The sequence below is a fragment of the Metopolophium dirhodum genome, chromosome 6, assembly GCF_019925205.1.
Source record: "Metopolophium dirhodum isolate CAU chromosome 6, ASM1992520v1, whole genome shotgun sequence".
Classification (NCBI taxonomy): domain Eukaryota; kingdom Metazoa; phylum Arthropoda; class Insecta; order Hemiptera; family Aphididae; genus Metopolophium; species Metopolophium dirhodum.
The window spans coordinates 18,401,347-18,427,053 of NC_083565.1; the positions used below are offsets into that span (position 1 = coordinate 18,401,347).

At 29.5% G+C, this 25,707-nt stretch overlaps 2 protein-coding genes across 2 annotated transcripts in view; one reads left to right on the forward strand and one right to left on the reverse strand.

Moving 5' to 3' along the window:
• The window catches only part of LOC132946802 (uncharacterized), a 148,491-nt gene that overhangs the window by 13,212 nt on the left and 109,572 nt on the right, over positions 1–25,707 (forward strand). The gene's annotated exons all lie outside the window — the stretch shown is intronic.
• LOC132946803 (uncharacterized) overlaps positions 1–25,707 on the reverse strand; it is a 76,497-nt gene that overhangs the window by 10,442 nt on the left and 40,348 nt on the right. The window contains exon 2 of the mRNA XM_061016884.1: positions 730–1,354. Coding sequence (XP_060872867.1) covers positions 730–1,309 — 580 coding nt within the window. The 5' untranslated portion in view covers positions 1,310–1,354. The remainder of the gene's footprint in view (positions 1–729; positions 1,355–25,707) is intronic.

Consider the following 25,707-nt stretch of genomic DNA (forward strand, 5'->3'; position numbering starts at 1 on the left):
AGGCATCAAATCGAATTTTCGCACATTTCTTTCCAGGGGGGGGGGGGGCTGAGTTACACTTACTGCAGCAAGTTACACACAAAACGCGTACGGGCAGTGAAGTGCGCGGGATCAGCTAGTAATAACTCAATACGTAGGTGTATTATAATAAATTAATATTGTGAATGTACCATGCACGAGTTTATGTATAGGGAGAATCAAGACATACTTCAGGTTGACTACGACCAGAAAAAGATTCAGTCAACTGTCTGTAATAAATATAGAAAGAGAATTAGGTATCTAATAAGATAATCGATATAATGGTATTTTATAAACATTTACATCTAAACATAAGCGTATTATACGTTTATAAAATAATATATAATATTATACATAGGTACTATTATTTTAATAACGAGGGTGGAGGAGGGACGTTTTTACTGTATGGTTTATTTTCAATAACTTTGATTTTACAAGACTCCACTATGTGACTACTAAACTCTATTGACTCTCTGCATCTACGGCTTGTTTTGTACGTTGATTTTCTTGGACCTAGCCCCCGTAACTAATATATTAAATCCTATAGTTACGCCCATGTCGGCGGTCGGTGGGTGACCCTTTTGCCTCCACCGTGCGTATAATACATAGACACATACCAATATCCCTACAACCATACTTAACATAGTGGACGCCGTGATGGATCCGCTCTCGAGGCGAAACGAACAACGAAAAATATTATGTGACACTCACCGCCCACTTGCACGGTGACGTTGAAGAAGTCCGGCGGCCCGTTGACGCCGCAACACTCGTGGTCGCGCTGCAGGTTGTCCCAGACGGCCGTGAACCGCCGGTTTCGGCCGTAGTCGACGGCCAGCCGGTCCCGGAGCGCCGGTTTCAGCCGGGCCACCATCTTGTCGTACCTGTACACCCAGTAGACGCCCAGCACGGCGTCGCCGACCAGGAGGCCGAGCAGGAGCAGCCAGTAGACGTTGAGCAGCCGCTCGCTGAGGGACCGGGCGCCCAGGAAGCCGACGATCTGCAGCACGGTGCACTGGACGAACAGCGCGGCGTACACGTACAGCAGGCTGGGATGGCACAGGTCCAGGCCCGGCACCAGGTGCAGCCTCTGGTCGGCCACCACCAGCTGGTAGGCGATCACCACGAAGCACACGACGCACACCATGAGCACGGTGTTGCACGTGTATATCCAGATACGGTAGTAGCGCATTGCCCGGTGTGCCGGTGAATGGGATACCGTCATCCGAACGGTAAAGCACTCGAATACGTCAGCGGCCAATAAGTGGTGCTGGATCAGCATAACGGGCATCATGGGGGTAACTTCATCCGCTCTTTGTCGAAATACCCGCCGCCGCCGCTGCAATCCAACAACAACAACAACATTTAATATTATATGATATTATGACAATTATTATAATATATTATGTAGGTATAGTGCGGATTACGATGGCAGTATGTCGTTGGTATAGCCAGGATTTCTAAAAGGAGGAGGAGGAGGAGCAGGAGGAGGAGCAAAAAATCTTATATGGAATTCAATCGATTTATATACAAATATTGCCTAATATATAATACTCCATATTATGGTTCATCCATACACAGCCTGGATACAAATATGTTTATATGTGACCCCGCGAGTTTGACACTGCATATCACGATAACAATATTATCATAGGTAGGTAATGACGTAATATGTTAATAAAAACAAAAATACGGCCGATCGGGCGGAATGACCACTTTGCCCCCCCCCCCTTTCGGTAAGCCACCGGATTATGAAAAAACACGTCATACAATAATAATAATAGTTATTATTATGTATATTGATTGTCGGTATATGTATACTCGTACGCCTACGTTCTTACGGCGAGGGGGAGAAGTGAATTTTGGTGGAAAGAGAAGGTGCTGCAAGTTCGATTAGACACGAGACCTCCCCCGACATTATTTCGAGACCCACGAGACTGTACTACTGTAGTATAGGTATAATATTATTCTATTGATACGCGGTATCATACATTATTATCGACAATGGCAAATTTGTAAATTTCAAAATGCTCATAAATTGCTTTAACATTAAAATATCGAAAAGAGCCCACGCGGGGCCCTGAATAATACTTACTATTATGTTTGATAATATTGTACGCCTGGAGGGCGTGCTCTTAACCACAAGGATAGGGATATTACAATTTTTACTTCACAAATGTGCCGCGACTTAAGTGCTATTTCTACGATAACCAGCTCCACTCATCTATTTACATCGTGTATCGTACACGACCACTATTATGACGTAGGATCAGAGCCGCATTTAACGGGGGGCAAGGGGGGGCAATTGCCCCGGGGCGGCAATTTTAAGGTGATTTGAGGGGCGGCAGATTTTTAGAAAATATATCATATTATAATATTATACGTTCTCCGTTACGAATTTCGTATTAAATTTTTAAAATAATTATTATTATATTAAAAATATTAATACCAATAATAATTTTATCTATCAACGATTCAATAATAACTAAATGGATCACAGTTGTGTGTCTGTGTTATTTATAGCTTTTAATTTTCGGCGAGTGACTCAATCATATCGAAGAGCTGTCGCCTGTTTGCAGTTGCGGGCAATGCGGGCTGTATGATCTAATAATAATCGCAAAAATACGTATTTGAGGATCATTTTAGTAATCTTATCATCGACTGTCGTCTGTTGACGACCACACTACCACAGTCTCGATGCAATTTCGGTAGACAACAGTGTTGTGTTTGTTAAATTTATGTTATTGAGTACTATAGTATATCTGGTAAGCGACTTAAATTAAGTGGTGCAGCTTACCAAAAAGCAGCAAAAGATAAAAAGGTGGATAAGTGGAAGTCGCTCTACTGTACAGTAGGTTACAAGTGGGTCACTGTAATGGATGGTGTTAAATTTGAATTCAATGATATAATATCATTGTATAAGAAAAACGATTCTGAGCGATAACGGTCAGTCAGCCTATGATATTACCAATAAGTATATTTGATGATATTATTGTGAATAAAGTAATTTATATATAACCTATTTATGTGGAGCCTTGTTTTAAATTTTCAATCCTTAGCCATAAATGTTAAACATTTTATACATATTTAACTACAAAATAATTAATAAATTATAAATTTGATAAAAGTTGTCAAAATTTGAACTTTAAATGCTTATAAAAAAAATGTTGCCTATGTATTTTTAATATTTTTCAACTGCTATTATATATCAGGAGCTTTATATTAAATATTCACACTTTTTTACCCAACAAATAAAATTTGATTGATATTTATAGAAAAAAAAACTAAAAAATTGAAAACTGACAATGTCTGTAAACAGCTCAAAAAGAGTCAAAATATTTTTAAAATTTTATGGTGTATAGAAAATGCTAATATAAACATTTAGTGAAATTTCCAAGTATCTACAGTCATTCGTTTTTTAATTACAATAAAATAAGAAAATTGTTACATGAGAAATCGAGAAATTATCAAATGTTGTAAAAATATAAATTTCAGACGCTCATAAAAATTTAATTTAAGTTTCTTGTAGACATTTTTTTTTTTGATAAAGTTAGACAAACTTATGAGTAATCTTATATTACATTTTCAAATCTTAGATTTAAAAAGAAAAATTTTTATGAATTCTCAACTCAAAAAAATTTGCTAATTTTCTTAATTTTTCCGTATTTTGTCAAAATTTGAACTTTAAATGCTTATAAATAAAAACTGTGACTAATGATTTTTAATTTTTTTCATCTGCCTTTGAAACAATAACCTAGGAGCCTTCTATTAAATTTTCAAGATATTTATAGAAAAAAAAACTAAAAATTATTTAAATATTTTTCACTTATAGTAGACTCGACTCCTGATGTAACAACACGAGATCAACTCACAGTGTTTATGATAGCGAATAAAGAGAGGTGAAAATCATATGATAATTTTTTTTAATATATTATAGAGGCGGCAAATTTTATATTGCCCCGGGGCGGCAATTTGGCTTAATGCGGCACTGCGTAGGATATCATACACCTGAGTACCTGACTCATCAGTCGTCACACGCTCCGTCGAGCATATTTTATACTCTGCAGCGACATTGCAGTACTCATCGTTTAGTTGTATTAACGCTCCAAATATCATGTGCATGAAAAAACACAATCTGCCTCCGAAACCAATTTTTCGTCCATCATCTTGCGAGTCAGCTAACATTCAATTTAGTTAATCCGTTGTATATTATAATGTGTGCGATGTGTATATTATAATAATATAATATAATGTTAATGGTACGAACCTAGAGTTTTGAAGACACATAGAATATTTTTTAATTTAACAAAGTCGAACTTACATGACCGTGTTCGAAAATGCTTAATAAGTTGATTGAAAACCGTCATTTTTGAAACAAGATTCATTTCCTTTATATCTGGATTAATATTCCGCACAATCGGTAGCCCGTGCGTCGATCAGCGGCTTTAAATATACCTCACTGTATAGATTTTTACGAATTCTGTTATGTACCGAGTCGAAGTTTGTTTCAATTATTTTAATTGTTCATATATTGGACATTGGTTCACATTAAATTTTTTAAATTTATGATTTTTTTAATGTATTCAGTTTTTTTTTTATTCCTAATCTTTAAGAAGCAAAATAAATTTCTTTTGATGCAATTTAAAATGACAGTTATTTGCATTTCATGGTGCTGATCTTTTTTTTTTTTTTTAAATGTTGGTTTATGTCTATAAAGTTACCCATTTTTAATTATTTTTCTTTTCTAATCAACTGATAATGTTGAATAGATATAACTGATACTTGACAAAAGTATTTTATTATTTTGGGTGATTTTAGTTATAAAATAACTATTCTATAACTTGAACCAATCCGAAAAATTACAATGTTTATGGAGTTTGAAGGAAGTACATAATAGCTAAGAATTAAACTTCTACAAATGGTCTACACAAAGTTTTAAAAATAATATTAAAATACATTTAACTACTTTTGATATTAGATAGACTTTAAGCTGACATTTTGGTTAGTAATATTGAGACTTAAATTGTATTAAATATTACGTTCGATATTCTACAAAGAATATATAGCTAATAAAAGGAATATAAATTCTTCGCATGTTTCTTAGTTCACTGTTTTGAGAAGGGCTTACTAAGGGTTGGGTTTACTATCATATTAAATTTTGGACGAGACTTTTATCGCATATAAAAGACGATTCTGAGCAGAGCTCAATTTACGTGATTGTTTACATTATCGTCTTCATACTTGTATAGTGTTAATAGAAAAATAAAAATCGAGGAAATATACTCAATTTGTGAACATACCTAGTTAGAAAAATATTATAGAATATTTATAAACTTGAGACAACATTTAAAATTACAATTCTATCAATATGACAGTATGTATGGAATTCGCATTTTTACATTTTTTTTAACACCATCGTTAAATTGCGCTCTATATGCAGATAATTTTTGGACTTTGTGTAGATAAGTGAAAAAATACTATTTATGTCATATTGTTGGTTTTACGATTGTTTTATTTTACAATTATAATATACAACGTAATATAAATCAGTCTGCTCTGTAAATTTACATTTTGTTACTTTTTTCTATATTTTAACACTTTTTTAATAGATACTTAAAAATGTACCTAGATATTTGTTGAAAATTATAAATTAGTGAATTCAAAAATAATACCTCCTGTTTTATAATTAAAACATTCTTTTGGATAAATTGTAATTATTTTATCAATAATTTAGTAATTAAAAGCACTTATATTTAAATTTAAATTTGAAATAATGTAATTTTATCAATTTGTTTATGTTCTTTAGTTATTAATTTATTAAGTGTTAAGACATTACTTTAATCTCATTAATTTAATTTGTTTCACTGAAAATTATAATGCTAATGGATAATGGCACGATTAATTGATTCCCAAAACCAATTGCTTTAAGCATCATAATGTTGATAAATAATCGCTTCCTATACAAGAATATTCAGAAATCTTTATTCGCGGATAAACATAATGGGTTCTACTATTCAAATTATTTACAAGTCATTAAATATTTCCCTTCAAGTTACAAATTATGATGTTTATCATTTTTTTAAATCACGTTGTGTTGTTTACGAGTATGTCTTAAACATATCTATGAATTATGATATTATAGGGATTAAAATAGCATATTAACTTATTTTATAGATTATATATACTAACTGTGTACTTAAGTACAAAGCTATACAACTATTTTTTTTGTAGTTAATATTGAAATCTTATGTTGAATTATTTTTTAAAAATACATTTTAATATTTTATTTTAGATTTTTTTTAATATATTTACAAATGTAGGTTACTAATTAATATCCTAATTAGTCATTGGTTAAATAAAAAATAGATTTTCAATTAAGATTAAATATTAACATAAATACACACTAATATTACTTTTAACGTCTTATCAAAATGTTAATGCGTTAGATTAATTGGATCAAATTATCAAGTAGATTACTATCATAATTAAACGCATAAAATCAACTTTGTAAGCTACATTGAACATTTTCTTGGCCCATAGCCTAAATGCCTAATATTCATAAATATCGAGATGTCTTATAAATGTCAAAACAGAAACACTAAGTTTGTTTTAAGCGTGCAATTTCAGAATATCATTTTTTACTTTTAGAAAATACCTAACTATTTCTCAAGTTTTGGCAAGTTGAACATAATGCTTATTAATTTAATTAATTAATAACGTTCACAAATACACATTAAAACATCATTGTTAATTTTTACTTTTATAATAAAATTATTGTTTGGAAACTTTTGAAATGGGTAAATTTTGAATATGAAAAAAACTTGTTACATAGATCGAGTTTTTGAAATTGGTTTTTAGTTTGACGTAAAAAATGATCTACACAGGAGAGCTGTCATGTAAATAGATCAATGGATGGGGGAGGGGGGAGTGGGCTATAGCGTATTCGCCAATCGTTTCCTACGTGATTTTCCCGTGCATGGTGTTTGACGTAAATGTCAAATATAATCTCACATAAAGGAAATCCATCCAATAGAATGATGGTTAAGCTCACACATGTGTTAGGGATTTTTTTTCAAATTTAATTTGATTTTTATTTCTTCCGGGTGTAGATTTTATTGTTTTTTGTTCACATATTCTTTGAAATTATCCATTTTTTGAAAATATATTTTGAAATTGAATTCTTTTAAATACCTTTTTAATATAAGGTACATATTAAAATTATATTTCAAACATCAAATAAGGTTGCTGAAAAATTCCTTAAAACGTGTATGCGCGCTTAACCATCGTATTAGTTCTAAACTTTAACTATACCTATGTTTAACGGTTGATTAAAATTAAAGGGAATATTACATAATCCATTATCAGAGTTTTTCTTTTGTTTTGATATTTGATGAATATGAATCGTGTAGGTTTTACTCACGTGTAGGATACTCGTTTATTATGATTTATTTTATCACATATTATGTTGTATTGGTGTTCTATAAACGGTAGTTGTTGCCTTTCCAAACACAGTTGTCAATTTGCTTCCGAATTATGAGCACTGATATTAAGTCATCGGATAGAAAGAAATTAGAAATACTGAATAGTAAGTATTTATAATTATAACCCATTTATTTCTATATCGAGATTGTGTAATGCATTGAACCGTAACACAAAACATATACACATCACATATTAAGGTTGATTAAAACACTAAATTGTATGTTAATAACGACGAAATAGTTAAAAAGATTTTAAAAATATAGTAACTAGTTATATAACGTGTTTACTAATATGCAATGTATGTCTTTTTGTATTGATATTGACGATAGACAGATCAAATAAAATTGGCAACAGTACTTATTTTTGTTGGTACTTAACTACTTTCGGCGCTGCTGTTCTAATGGACAATTTGAATTCAGTGAATCAAAAAGTATATAAAAATTATTTTTTGAAGTTCGATTTTCTGTACACTTTTATAAAATTAGATTAGTATACATAGTGCAATAATACGATTGTGTTATTGTCTATTGATATTTAAATATTGATACTGTACAGTGTATGGTTAAATGTTAGTGATGATTATTTGTTTGTTTTTCTGTTTAATAATGCATATTATTTATAATTTTTCAGATTGATATTATAATCTTATTCAAAGAATAACTTTTTAATAATAAAAATGTTTTAATTAATTATCGTTTTTCAATTAAACTGTAAATACTGCAAACAAATTATTTATTTAATACAAAGCAAGAACAATTTTATTTTAAATTACAGATTTGCGTACGTTTGTGCACGTTTTACACAATGTGTTCAGTATTAAATTAAACAATTAAAATTTTCCATACAATGGTTTATATACATATTTTATTTTTCAATAGTTAGCCAATTCAAAATAGTACTCCAAAACTAAAGGATTTGTCGGTTTTAGTAGGAGTTATAAGTACGATGTTGCTTTATTTATATTCTTCATTTTATTTGAATTAATTAGTAACATTTCTTCTTATATATTTTCATCGGTAGTTCTATGTGGTAGTGTCAAGTGTCAACTAGGAATTACGTTTATTGATACTTTTGATACTTTTGTTAGATGTTACCACCCTTTTCTTATAAGAGTGAAAAACTGATACATCGAAAGAAACTTTTTTCTCACGTGGAACTGATCTGTTTGAAGTTTCACCGAATCGCATGTTTTCTTATAATATTTACTCCACCATAATTTAAAATCAAGAATATTTAAGTGTGTTATATGAGTTGGACTTCGAAGTTTGAACTTGTTCTTATTACTTTACTGTTTATTATTAACTTGAAATATTGACATATTGTTTAGATACTGTAAACGTTATTCAATAACTAGGTACGTTTAATCATTCCAAAGTCTTTATCACAATTTAAAAACAAATGTCCTCGAATTAGGAAATAATGTTCGACTGTTTCAAAATATCTAATCGTATAAACTAAAATTTGGAAAAAATCTAACGAAATGTACTTACCGGAAGCACATCAGATAATAAACCGATATCAACTTACACACGTTTGAATTGAATTCAAAAATAAATACTTGTAAGGATCGAACTTTGTCACGAGCCATTGACTAAAGACGTTTTCGCTCTCAACCAGATTTTCCGATAAATGTTTTATTCGTAAAATTGTACCTATTACACAAGTCATTTTTATATTCAACGAATGGAAACACATTATACTATAATATATTATGTTCCTGTTAATATCGCAATTTTATCAAAACTGTGACTCGTGTAGTTTTTGCAAGTGAAAATATAGGAAATAATGAGAATCAGGACACTGTCACCGTGTATAAAAACCCGTGTGCTCTCAAGACATCATAATATTGTGAACCTTTAAGGTCTGAAAATCTGACCCTCGTGGGCCCAACCCTACAACAGCTGAATCTGAAGAACACGTGTATCGATAGTTGCGTTATAAATTATTCATAAAGCAATATTTTCGCGATTAAAAATATTATTATCTATATTCTAGATCGATGATTCTAGGAAATCGTATTTTTTTCCCCATCACAATTCACATTTCGATACTAAAATATTTAGTCGTAAAATTTTTACTCATAATTAATTTTCATGTGATTTAATCAAATCATAATATCGTATACAATTTTATATTTTGAATCACGTGTTGGTATAGTATGTAAAATATGATATTTTAATTTATGTAGGCACACTGCAGTAATAATAATAATATTATATTAATAATATGTTATAGTGTCGACCTCATTATTTTCCGTATTCTATAAAACGGCGTTTTACTTATGCAATATTAGTACACTTGTGCACGCGTGTATGGGGTATACTCGTAGACTCACATGTCGGCCTCTTACGTTTTCATTTTAATATCTTCTGTATATAATTGCCTATTCAAGATTTGTTATTTAATTAATTCTAAACTTAATTACTTGAACTGAAATATAATTAATTAATTTAATCCTTCGATTTGATTTTAACTGAAGCGGGTTATTACATAATATTACACTCTATGTCAGTCTGCAAAGTGCTCAAATATTATAATAATGTACAGACAATTTGATTGATCTATAAAATACGTATTAAACACAACTTTAACAATGTTTTAATGTTGTTGAATAATTGAAATAAATCTAATATGTTTTAAATAACAAAATCATATTTAGTAATTTATTACATACATAATATAGTAATTGTTCACAACAGTTTTTTTTAAAAATAATTCTCATAACTCGATATTTATATTACATATTTACATAATACATTTCATACGTATTATAAGTATAATAACACTGTTTTATACTAAGTATGTATACACAACATTTTATATTTGACATGACGTTATTTTGTATACTTTAATTCATTGCAGGGGTATTTGCTATTTTTTAGTATATTAGTTATTCAGTAACATGATTATTATAAAGTATTAATTAGGTAGGTACTTAAATCATCGACTTGCTATTTCATATAATATTTTTTATCACTTTCGCAATAATTTTATTTATTTTTTATACTGTTTATGATTGTTATAATACTTTATTTATTCCGTCTAATAACTACATCACACTCCATACCTACCTTTGTATTACCCAATCAAAAATAGATTATTATTAAATTATAAAGTACAGAACTTTTAAGAAAACAATAATTATTCATATTTCGACATATTACTCACACTCAAATAGGTTAATTTATTTTTATTAATTTTCTTCATCTTAAAAAATATATTATTCTAAGTAGGTAACTTTCATCAAATAAAATCATAATTTTACGTATAGTATATTCAATATTTTTAAATAATCATTACTATACTATTGTAAACTCAATACATCATTATAAATAAACGTATTTTTTTTCCTGATAAATAAATCAGATATAGCGGTTACAATATTGACAAAAGTAGTGATTGTGAAAATGGTTGTGTGTATGCTATCGAGCTATCAAGGAAAATTATATGAGTCAACCTGCATACAACAATATTTTATCATAATATATATTTCAACAATTTTTTTTTATATTTATTGGGAAAACATACAATTTGTATTTCAAACACAATACGTAAATAGGATAATGTACATAATAACAATAAACAACATATTATAAAAGAAAAACACATGATGAGGAAAAACCTTTCCATATTGATAAATCCCAATAAAAAACGAATTTTATATGAAACTTTTATCATAAATTACCTATTACGAGGGTAATAATAATCAACAAATTAAAGTCGCGTGGGCTCTGAGTTGATATTTTTAATTTGCAAGAGGAAATGTATTCTGTTGTCGATTAATCAGAGTAGATTATAGCTTAACAGGGATTATAGCTAACGGAGTAAAATCTACGAAGTTTAAACGACAGTTGAATACCATATGAACCGCCTGACAGAATACTAATAAAACTTTTTTACAGCCCAGTGTTATTTTTCTCCCATTTCTTCTATCCACCCGGGTCGTAATAAATCTATTATTTTTTAACGTCCCAAGACGTTATATTTACGGTTAAGCCTTTCGATTTTTACGAGTACTTGAATGGATTTCTACACAGCTATATGCGCCATTATTGCACGATGTCGTCTTTTAGATTAAAAAAACGCAATATTTTGCCGCATTGCCCAGTCTTGACAACACTGCTGTAAGTGCACTCGTGGGGACGCGTGTGGCCGGGTTTATTTAAAATTGAAATATTAAACCTCAGGTAATTAAATAAATTCACAATAGTTGGCGATCGCATGACAAACAAGAATAAATAATAACATCTCATTAGCACACAAAGCCTTGGTTATCGTTTAGGAATGGATAATGATGGCATAAAAAAATGTATTCGCATATAAGGAATAGCTTAAAAGGCAAAGAAACGGCGAACGATAGAAAAAAAAAAAAACTAGATAGTGGGGAATCACGCAAGTTTAATATTTATGAAAATATAAATAATTCACGAGTTTTTCACATTAGCATCAACAGTGGTCTATTTTTTTCTTCGTCCCATAATGGTTGGATGAGCTTCGCGATTACGTGTTAGCTGATTTAATAGTTTAATAGACTGTAAATTGCATGCAAATTTTACGTGAATATTTCAAGTGTCCCTTTTATATTATATGTGTTCGTTTCGTGAACTGGAAGTTGTAGAGATGGATAATATTATAGAAAATTGTGTTTACGTATATGATTATTCTACCCACTATTTCGAGGCATCGTTTCTCTCTATTTCCGTCGATTCATTACTACATAATAAATGGTTTTTAAATTGTCACTAGTCCAAATATCCTTATTTTCGCACTACTAATTTATGCAAAAACTCTTCCAACGTAATTTTCGTTTCGTAACGTTTTATTATTACTACAGATTTTGGTATTTAATGATGTAAAAATATATGTGTAACGGGGCTTATCACATTTCGAGATATGCGTATATGTATATATATATATATATATATTATTTCCAGTTTTACTCGATTTTCAAACTTCACCGATGTATACCAGTCACGAAATATTGCATGTATTATTATTTTATTATCATTTAGGTATTTAATTATTTAATTTTAATTTTTAATACAAATTTAAAAAAATTATAAATCGTAAAAGTTTTTTTTCGTGTTCTTAATGTAATAACTTTTGGACTTTTGCATCTATATGTATAATAACTCACCGGCTTTTGAGTGCATTTATTTTTTGCCGTAAAATGTATATCAGTCGCTGAACTGTATTCATAAAATAATATTATGTACCTATACGTATGACTGTATGTATCATAGCTGTTTGGTTTACGGCAAGTTATACGATAATATTATCCGTACTTAATATCATAATTTACATTCAATTATTATAGAGGAATATTCGTGTTTAGTTACGAGTATTAACGATAAATAATTGTCTATTATTGTGGCTAAAAATAAAATATAATTTATTATCTAATACTGCGATTTTTAGTTAAAAAATAATCATGGTGTTTCAATTTTTTTTATGCAATTTTTTTTTCGGAAAAAAACCTGTAATGTGAAGATTAGAAGTTGAAATTTTGTTTTTAAAAGTAGCCACGAGGTATAAACAGTTATTAAAGATGCGTTATTGTTGATTTTTAAATAATATTGTCTCAGGTCTCAGTGACACGTTTAATAATTAAATACTTCAACAAAAGACTGTATAGGTAGTGTATTAACGTTATTTTTGTTTAATAATAGGTATTACCTACTCTTTTTTTAGTTTTACATAATCTTTTTTATTTTATTGTTTGAATATCAACTACAAGGTTATTAGTAAACGTCAGGGTTTAAATAAAAAAAAATAATATAATTTATATATATTATATTAAGTTATTCATTTCAAGTTTTTTTATTGAAGGAGATTATTTATTTATTTAATTATTTATTATTAATATTATTATTATATTATTCTTCTATTGTCTATTGATATCTGCAAACGTTTCATTTACTTCATACAGCTTGTTTGAGAAATGTGGGATTAATTTCTGGTCCTGGTAATAATTAAACAGCGGACGGTGGACAATAATGTGTTTAACTGTGATTTTTGTATTTCATGTTGGGTAATCCCGATGGGTCCACATTAGATTCGCGTGTGGCCAATTCTAGTGTCTAGTGTCTATTTAGTATATATACGACTTCTTATTTACGGTTTAAACTATTGTATTTTGGCTACAGTTCAACGGATTGTTTTATTTCCCTTAATTTGTTTTCCGTTACATTGTGTCATTCAGTGTTCTATTAATTAATGCAGTGGTGCTTATCTACATTTATGTGTATGTCAACTATATTGTGGCGAAAAAGATAGTGTTTCACTGTTGGTATTGTTTATTGCATTTCAGGCTGATAATAGCGGACGGCTCGTTTCTCTTTATGTTACAATGCCCCGGAGTGCATAACATAAAGCGTATATTATCTTTATTAGATTGGTAAATAAGGTCGCTAATTCCTAAATTTGGAGGATCTAATCTAACTGTAAATTTGTTTTAAAATTGGATGTGGCACCGCGTGTGCGTGTCAGAACTATACAGATGTCGATTTTTGTTTTTCCTATCTCAGTGGCTACTTGAACTGCTTTGAGGAGAACTAACAGTCCGTATAAATTATACCATGGATGTTTGATTGAAATTGTTGAATTTTATCATAATATACAACTGCTGCGAGTTCCACTACACTATGTTATAGACGCACATCGATGCAATGGGCACTGTGATTAGAAGAATGTATTCGTTCATTAAATACATTTTTTATAAACTATAGTTCAGGTGTTTTCTTTTCGGAGTGTTCGTATATATACACTGCTATCGATTTGATGGTTTAGTTTTCTCCAAGGGGTATTAGGTTAGCTTCACGTTGAAGTATTATATTGAAAATAATATTAGTGTCGGATGGTTTTTTTTTTTCAATAGCCTAATGGGTTTCTTTTCAGTTTTGTATTTAATTCAAATATAGTTGAACAACAGTTTTTGTTTATAAAAAGAATACACTGCGTTGAATAATCTGGTGTTGATAAAATTGTCTGCGTACTAAAAACTTTGATTGCTGGACATAAAATATCCAAAATGCGCAGTAAAATACAGCAGTAACATCACATAGTGTGAATATATCAACATCATTTTTATATAAAAAAAAATATTATAGTCGTAGCATGGACGCTATTTTTTATTAATCTAAAGTTAATTTTATCACGTAACAATAAACTAATGTTTTTATTATAATTAATAATTATTACTAAAATTATACTTATATTATCATAATATAACTGAGTTGTTTGTTACATTTTTTTATGCGTATTCCTACTAACTAATAAACGGAAAAACTGTAACATATTGGTAAATAGTATTCTAATTATCGTAATATATTCCTATAATTTTTCGTTTACTAAATTATTATTTGAATGCAATGTTAAAAGTATCTAGACATTTATTTATTTGTATTTTCAAAATATTTGCCATTTTGGGTTATTGTGTTGTAATAATTTAACTTTGAATAAGTATAGTTCACTGCATTAAGTTTTATTTGTTTATTTGTCTCTTGTATGGTTTGTTATTTAAAACATTATTAATGCAAGGTCTCATGTTAACCAAATGGTGTGTAGAAAGTGGTTAAGCAACCGTTATCGTCATTCAGCACGACTGCCCAAAATCTATGTTTTGTATTCAATTTCATCAAAACAATGATTTCATGATAGTGTAATTTATTATTTTAACCAATACCTACCTACGTATTACATGTATTAAGAAAAAAAATATCGATTTTCTGTCCTGATTAAAACTAATGTTATCATTTTATATAGGTATAGACCAAAGTTTTTTTCTAAATTAATTGTTTACTATACAATATAATTTTATATAATATTTGTATCGTTTGTAAATTTTTTACAGAATAGTAAACGAAACAGTGTGCACAGAGTACAGAAATAAACATAATAATAATATACACACTACTAGTTAATATTAGATACAGGATACATAATAATAATAACATTACTTAAAAACAAGTACGACTGGTAAGGTGAAAACAGAAATAAAACAGATCATAAAACTGAGATTGGTACTATGAATTAAATATTTTTAAAACTATATTTCAACAATATAGATTGGAAGACTCAAACTTTAAGTTTCTTTTCTAGTATTAGCATAGTTAATGTTCGAAAAAAAAATAGTGCTGAATATTCTTTTTTAAATTTTCTATACTTATGTTGTATTAATTTCTAGTATTTATTTATAAACGTTAACAAACCAATAAACACTGTGAAAAACTTAAGGTTTTAAACGTTGTTCGGCGACATAATCTATTATATTCGCCATTGATGACTTAGTTTCTTTAAAGAAATATTGTTCATACTATAAAGCTTTGAGTAATGTTTGGGCGTTGACAATGTCACTCGCATCTTAGTTCATCTGACGGTATCCATCATTTGTTCTACTACCTTGTGCCAAAATGACACAAGTGCACACGAACATAGCTCATGAGTAGGCCAGAAGAAGTCTAGGTTAATGAATGTAGTTAATGTTAATTATTATAATTGTATGTAATTAGTAAATACCTATACATTTACAATCAGCTCATTGTGATCATATTTTTGAATAAAAAACAAATATATTTAAGAGGCTGTCATACCCGCAAGTGTCGTCTCCGTCTTACAAACGTGCAACATACCAAATCTGTGTTCAGAAGTTCTAATTTTGTGTAGGAACCTTCAGTAGTAGAGTTAATTGACCAGCTGTTATGATACGTATAAAGCTAATAACATTATCTGTGATTTCTCATGGGGGTTTTACGATGTCATAATAACGCGGGTGACAATCAATTTTAAACTGTTATATTTTATACACCTACTCATAACTTCTTAAAAATTAAAATATCTTACAAACACAGGGAATGTTCTTATCTTTACGTTTGAAATAGCTCAATTCACTCTATGAAGGTTACTACACAACATTGTAACAGATGAACGCAACTTTACTACGTTGGACGTTTGTAAGACGGCGACAACACATGCTGCCGTGGCTCTCTGTTATGGTAATATCTATATTTTGCATGTCGACATGTTGTGCTATTAGACTACCTATCGAATATTGGTTACATAACATAGTTTGCCTACATTAGTTGGTTTTCCGTGGATATAAATTGGAAGGAAATTAGTCTAAATACTGTAATTATAATTAAAAATTAGACCATGCTGGATTCGTAATTGTATATTAACTATTAAAAATAATAAGTCACGTGAGAGAGACTTCATTATAATTACTATTTATTATTCACACGATAATGCGTCCATGGACCACACATTTGTGACGAGTTTATTCAGTATTCTATATATTATATTATGTATATTATATTTTAGTGATACCTACAACTACTAAACTTTCTAATGTATAGGTACGTTTTAAAGTTATTATTATTTATTAAGCAATTGTTTCTGTTTAGTACGTAATAGGTTTTTAATAATTAAGAATAACTTGAAAACAATTTTACAACGTAACATTTTATAGATTATTTACACTATTTATACTGATATAGTTAAAATTACTTAAAACATTTCTTAATTTTTATAATTTAAACTGTCTCATAACTGAATTTAAAATATATTTTTTAAATTATAAGTGGTATTCAATGGAGCAATAATTGATTTTTACAATGTGTTTCTTTTATATCAGAAATCAATATTGGAAATTAAAACAAAGTAGTTCAACAATAATTGAAAATTTAACTTAAATTTGTTCTTTAATTAATAACTCAATTTACTAATTTTCATCATAGTTTGTGAAATTATTACAAATCTATGGCTAAGAGGCCAAAAGTTGTAAGTCAATGTTTCTCAAAATCGTTTTATTAGTCCATAGGGTTTATCTGGGTCTTCCTTTTGATTCGGTAAAACATTACAAGTCAATATCATAATTAAAACATGTTTTATTTATACTTTAATTTTTGTGTTTTTAGTGCAAGATAGGTTTTTTTAGTGCACACATATAACAAGTCCTAATTTAATGAGACATACAATAAATATTTTAACATGATCTAAATATCAAGCGGACAAATATAACAAGTTACTTTTGTCAAAAACAATACATTCAATTTTGGACGTGTAATGTTTTAGATAATATTGAATTAGTTTATGTATTTATAAAAAATGAATATGTCCGGACGTATTATTTTAAATAGTAAAAATTTATAATTTTAAATTACACTAAATAATATGATATCTTCAATTAGCATAAAATATCATTAAACACGGGTTTTATTTGACTAAAAATTTAATGAAAAATGCTACTTTATTATTTTTTACATTTAATAAAAAATTGCAATATTTTTTACTTTTTTACTGCAATTATATAAACAAATTGAATTTTTTATATCCAAAAAATTAGTCTTACGTACATTTTAACTATTTATATAATAAATTAATTTGAGTTTATATTAGATTAACAACTTTTAATATGTCCATTAAAACCTTATATGTCCACGGTAAAAATATATTATAATTGCCATTCATAACAAGTCCCATTTAAATTTAAAGGAAACATTATAATTACGTTGAAAAAAATTTTAAGATCCAAAAGTAATAATTTATGTAATCTACAGAATATTTTACAAATAAATCAGTTGCAACACCGAAATACAAAAATCTACAACACAAATGTTTTGGTGTAGAATAATTTAAAATATTAAAACTGCTCTCCTGTAAAATTTAATGTTTGGGACAAACAACTTTTGGCCTCTTAGCCATCGAAATACTCGTACATGGTAGGTAAGAACTTTGAAATTTCCAAATAAATTGTTTAAGACAAAATTTTTTTTTTGACTAATTTTGTTTTTGTTTTTTTTTAAATCGTAGAACATAATAATAATATTGATTATATTAAAAAAAATTTAAATCATTGGTTAATATTATTTTTGAATATTTTATTTTTAAATTATAACAAAACGTATTTATTTTATGAAAATATTATTTAAAGACAAGATAATTATCTAATATTGTACCTAGTTTATTATTGAGTACGTACATTTAATTCATCTCAAAAATTAAAAAGTTCATACATTACATTAAAACAAATCTGAATTGGGAAAACGATTGTAAAACATTCGAATGTTACTAATAATCATATGCAGGTAGTTTATAAATTAAAAAATGTATTATTCTTCTAATGGTTAAAGCATTTTAACAGATAATTTGTTATTATATTAGTAAGAACTAAACACCGGAGGTCGTTCATGGTACTTAGTTTATACTTAGTTTTGAATTTAATTAATTCAAATACATATTCTATTTATATATATTTTATATGCTGTATCGCTGAGATATTTATCAAAGTTTTTAACGGCTTTAACAATCTAGTACCTAGTTAAAAGTAGAGATTCGCTGTATGTTGGTAAAGTATTTTTATGAATTTAGATTTCTGTTTAAAAAATAAGAGGACTATGGGTTCTTACCTTTTAATTATACAATAAAAGTTTTTAGTAAAAAAACAATTATTATTTATAAGTACCTATATACATTTTTATTGTTTTATTCCATATTAATTAAGATATGTTAATTTAAAAAGGAAACCAATGTGGGTACCAATATGCCTGTATGGAAAACGGAAAAAGTCACATTGAAAGCGTGCACTGACTTAAAATAGTCTGCAGTCGTCATTGATTTACGCGTTTTATTAGAAGAAAATTGTTATTCATCTGGATAATATATTTACTTATTTATAACATAACATAAACGGTTTCGATTCAGTAGTATGGTCGTGGCCTTAGTCGCGGCTTATGTATTAATGGGTAACATTGTTGTGTAAATAATATATTCATACCCTTATATAGGTACGCATTTATGTTAATTGTGTTGTATAGAAATATAGTTTCTCTACTACAATATAACTTAAATATATGGCATCTGCTTTATATCCCTAAAGGTTCTTATAATATGCATGCTTATTAATTATAATGTTAATTTAATAGAAAGAACTAAAATAATAATAACGAATAAAATGAACGGTTAGGTTGCTGTAAACATTGTAACTTTGTCCATTAAGAAAAAAACTGTCGATAGAAACTATTAAAATGTTTAGTCGTGTCTAGCAATTATGATTTTAGGTTGGAAATCAAATCATATTTCATACTTATATTTTTTATGTTTCAATACTAAATACTAAATGGATGGTAAATATTTACAGTTCGTTTTATCAGTGCTTTTTATTGACGGAAAAATTATAAATCACGTTTTTTTTTTTATTAAAATAGTTTTCTTGACATATCAACTTAATGTTATTAGAATTTAATTTTTTTGACGTTATTAAAAATAATAGATAACATTTATTTGTTACGACAATTTATAATGATTGGGAGAACTTAAATGTTAAAACTATACCGATGTAAGGATATTGATTGCAATATTGATATAATGATAACAATAATGAAAGTAGTAAAATATGTGTTAGCAATAATACATATTATTTAGATACAAGTGTTATTTAACATAGTTACTTATAACATAGCCTATATATTATATATATTTTATTTTGTGTCAAACATCACGGGGACGTTCTAGTTTGAGCTTCTTCTTTTTTTTACATAAATATATGTTTAGGCCGGATACACGTTTTTTGTTTCCGACAGAATTTTCGTAATGTTTTCGTTGTCATGGTTACTTATTAACAAAAACATATTATTTATGATTCATAGATTTTACTTGTAGAGTAAAAATATCGCGGTAATAATGGTAATAATTCGTAGATGTTTGTGTCTACGCGGTTAACATTTGGGTACAATCACGGTGGCGATTATAATATACAAAATGTTGAAAAATAATAGCGACGGGCCTTGGGCGTACTTATCCCAATTACAACGATGACGTGTTTTGTTCAACATTTGAATCACGGTAATAATATGGGAAACATTTGACAAATTCGTCACCGGTACATACCTAACATAATATACGTCGTGTACCCTTATAATAACCGTATTACACGGCAAAATACTATGCGGACATGTGTGCCTGAGTGGTTCTCTGAGTGCAGGACGGACCGCGATCGCAGTGAAATGTGCACAGTCGTTATACCTAGGTATATGTTATAATCATTATTATAATCCTACTCTCGTGTAACCCGCGGTAATTGCAAACGGCGTACGCGATAGGTACTTGCATAGTATAGCACGATTCGTTATTTATGTACACGGCACAGTGTATAATAATTATTATAATTTATAATAGTATGATATTATATACCTATGACCTTTATTATGATAATAAAATGCGTTCTGAACACGAAGACACGACAACTATATATAGCCATAATACTGCTCGATCGTAATATTATTATAGTCGCGTACATGCATAATATTTATATGTATATATGACACTGCATACAGTGCACACCGTCGTCGTCTGGAGTTCATCGTTTAACGTGTTCGTCTGCCGCAGCGGTACTTACACCCCCCAAGCACACACAACGAAATTGCGCCCCAGCGCAGGACGGGCGTCCGATGATCAAAAGTAAACAGACGTAGACGTCAAAGCGCGTGCGATAACTCCAATTTGGCGGGGGCTGCCACGAGGGTCCCGCGGGGCCAAAGTGTCTTGTATATATTCGTATACGGAATTCCGCATTTTCATACAAATATATATATCAAGTGTTTATTTGTGTGTGTGTGTGTGTGTGTGTGTGTGTGTGTGTGTGTGTGTGTGTGTGTGTTCGTGCGGACGTATTCGACACGCGACATTGTTATTTGACTTTTACACGGACACGATAAATATTCGACGAGAACATCCGTTACCAGTCGAAAGTTTTTCATGCATCTGCACCTCACTATTATACTGCTCGGCCGCCGAGGTAGAAACAATTATTTTTTACCGTCTTTAAATAATATTTCTATCGTGTCTGAACCGAATGCGACCTATCCATGCACCTACCACGTATAAATAGGTATGATATAGTATAAGGGGCCGTATAATACGTGTGTGGTGGTCGGTATTGTTGAAACGCGTGGAATTGATTTGACATACAGTCCAACAATGTTGAATGTTGCGTGAAAAATAATAATGCACGTAGGCTACGTAGAGCGCTTTATTATAATAGTATAGTGTCGATACATAATGCAGGACTGTTTCAAATAATTTAATTGTTTAAGTGTCTAGGCGGTGACGTTTTTGTCTGACAGTAACAATATATTTCCCGGAAACGAATTTGATTATTCGACGCGTCTACACGATAAACATAATATTTGGGTCACATTGATACAGATTATTACATTACCATATATTTTTTATATTTATAATTATTTTAATCTGTCATAATATTCTGAATACCATTACTCTGCAGCAAGGGTACCTCATTAGTTATTATACTCAATAATTATAACCATAGTATTTTCGACGTACTTACATTTGACATTTTTAGACATTAGACAGAGTTAGTTTCTTTATAATATTAACTTAGTACCTAATATTAGTTTGAAAACAATGTGTAACAAAATGTTACCTTTCACTACTCTACTTTAATTACTAAATGTAAAACTATGTAATTAACATCTTATATTATATTATTATTTTTACGTTTATAAAAAAGACTTATAACTAATATAAATTATGTTTCATTTTAAATTTTAGTAGGTTAACTACTAGTAAGTAAATTTTAGTAGTGTATAAAGTATCGGATGGAATATTCAATGATACGTAGTGTACAAGAAACTTTTTAATAAGGATTTTTCAATTTGTATTATATCAAGAGGACGTCACACCCACATGTGTTGTCTCCGCTTTCAAACGTACTGCATAACATAATATAGCACATTTCCATTCTGCATAACCAATTTTGTATTGTTAGCTTTGATATAAGACTGACCTAATTTACAATTTAAAGACTGAACATTATCTGTATTTTACGCTGTTTATTTTTATAATATTTTAATATTTAAGTCATTTACAAGTAAATAAAATATTACAATTGCATAATGTTCATATTATCTCTCTTAAAAATGTATCGTTATTAATTATGGTTCACAAATATCATTCTTACATATTTTCTAACCTTTTAGTTTGATAATAAATCAATTCACTCTAGCAGTAAATATGACAACACAAAATTCGTTCAGTTGAACGCAAATTTGTTATGTTGGATTTGCTAAGGCCCGTTTCACAGCCACGCCATATCGTACCTTGCCGTTTACCTGCCCTTTAGAAGAATACAACAGATGCGGTCAATTACAAATTAAAACTCAATGATTTTGTTTGGTACTGAATATGATATAATTTTATATAATTACGTGACCCTAATTTTGGTAATCTATTTATAAATCTAAAAGTTCAATAAGAACATTTAAAGTAAATTTATTTATAAATAAAACTTTATATAAACTTAAGCAAATTCACATTTTACGGATGTTTCAAAATAAATGAATTATCATCAAGTAATTATACTAAACATTTATTTCAAATACGGCGAGTACTCGGGTAGTCCGTAGATATTATATGAAATTCTAAATAATAAATACAGGTACATATTTTGGATGCAATTGGGATTGTTTTCTTTATTTTATTATTAAATTAATAGCCTTTTAGCTAATTGTTTTAACTTTTATTCATGACATAATGTATTACTTATCCTCCAAAAAATAATGAAATAATTTTATTTTTTATTTGTCTTAATATCACAATAGAGGATTATCATGATTGTTGAATGTAGGTATCTGAAGTGAATGTAGGTTAAACATAATACGAATTTGATATAAACTTTTTAGAAAAAGTAGTGAAATTATATTTATTTTTATAATATTATAGTTAATCTCTAAACCTCCGCTATAATATATTATGTTCAAAGCGCAGTTTCAACTACCTGCACCTGATTGTAATCATTCTCTGCACAGTTAAGAGGTTGAGAAAAAATTGCTTCATAATAGTAAAATTCATTTTGAACATTTGGTAAATTAATAATAATTCAAAAATAGTCTTCACACAAAGAAATGCCACAGGAATCGTTAAGTTTTCTATGGTGCCCATGTTCTTGGAAAAATGAACTCAATATGTATATTGTTCTTTTGTTTTGGTTTCTATAAACTCGCAAGTCGTAGTACTCGGGTTTCGTCTTTTCAGGACTCGTATTCCTCAAACATCTGGATAACCGTTCTTTGAAAACTCAGAGGAAACTACTGTAGTTTGGTATAGGGAGTGACGAGGGGACGTATGCGAACAAAGTACAAAGTTTATAAAAAGTTTTCCCTCCACCACTCCCTGCCATGTCGATTAGACCTCGTTGTCCAAAGAGTGAACACAATTAGCGCAGGAGCCGCCAGGGACGGGAACAATGACAACTGTTTGTACATTTATTTCCACCCTCCGTTCGTTACCCAATCCGGGCCGACTTATTGATTGCAAGAAACCTGAGGTCTAATGAAACAGAAATATAGACGGGAACGGTCGTTAGAAAAATATTTATATAATATTATTTTTTTCCTTCACATGACGTCACTGACAGAGATGAAAGTCATTATTGTAAGACGATATGTTTTGCTGGCAAATGGCCTCGGATATAGACGGTACATCAATCGTCGGCCGTCCAAACAGAATCCACAGTTCAATGGTTAAAATAAACAATAACCCTGATTAATTTACAATCATTTTTTTTTCACTCACTCCCTCCCCCCCCAACCCTCCCCCAGTCGACGTTAATGTGTTTGTCCGCGGTTCACGAATGATCGTAAAATGTTTATTACTCTATTTTGTTCATCGCTAGCGTATGGCATCTGCCACGCCGGCCGGCCAGCAGTATGTAAACATTATAAATTCGTCTAAAACGGGCCAATCGACTGACTAGAATAATATATTTTGATCGCGTTTCGATGTAGGTATTCTATATCCTCGGGATTCCTGCGAGCAAACACAGGCGATTTGCAAGTTATACGCAGTTAGACATTTTTCCTGCCCGTCCGTCCCATCCATGTAATATGACGCCCAGCACATTCGGCTAGAGATCGAGAAAATACTTAAAATACGAACTGCGCAAAGCAGTTGCGTGGCTGTTTTTATATTTTACATATTTTGTATAAAAAAGTTGAACATATATTTTGCCACCTCGCGACAGGAGAGTGTTCACATTTGACTAGATTTGTGCGTGTAAGATACTAAGATTCATCATATTATTATGTATGTATTTGCATTTCGTTTTCGTATGCACACCTTTTTTTAAGAATAAACTCAAATTAACAAACCGCTGAAATATAAAGGTAGTGTGTATAGGTAAGAGTTTTTATGTATCCAAATATTATTATATATTCGTATTTTATTTATTTATTTTTCCATTATTTTACTGTGCGTTGAATTGTTATTATAGCTTACATAAGTTATAAAACATTTTAACTATCACATTCATTAAAAAATTATATGTATTTTTACTTTAAGTTTTCAATTAGTTAATGCACTTAAGTTAATTAATCTATTTGGCGTGGCGATGTGAACACTAATAAGTACCTATAGTATAGTCCATCACATAATATTATGAGCCACAACACCATTCAATTTATGAACTATATGGATGGTTAACACACGTTATCTAATTTTGTTTCCGAAACTAATAATTGTTGGAATGTTTTGAAGAATTTATTGTGAAAAATAAAACCATGACATTCGAAGCAAAACCGTATGACGGTGGTATTTTTCCACACAAAATAGATATGATTTTATTTTTCATCATTTTGCAGACGTGGTTGCAATGTGTCACCACGACTTATGGCAGCTAGGGCATGTAGTGGAAAGTTCCATGAATAAATCAAAATGAAAAACAAAAAACACGATTTGTAGTTGAACTTTTCCGTCAGAAATGTAAATATTATGCTGATTGTGCAGGAGTTGCTATACCTACCTTGAACTATAATAATACTATATTGTATAATAGTATATTGTCGATGGTTACAATAATAATTATTTCACTTTAAATGAATATTGCGTTCTAGGATGAACATAGATATAAATCAATAAAAGGCATAAAATATTTACTTTCGTCGGAAAGCCAACGCCCATCAAATCTAAAATAGAGTCAATACATTTATTTTGTAAATGTGTGGCACATTTTAGTGCAGTCACGCTATCGCCAATATATGAATGCAGCTATTACAGAAATACAGAATAATGCTAATCTGGTAGTATAACTACTCTATCAAGACGTGCGCTATGTATCAATTTTTTTCAAACGCTTTATTATGATATTATACCTATGCTCGGAACTATCAAATTCTTAGTATTGTTGTCATTAACCTA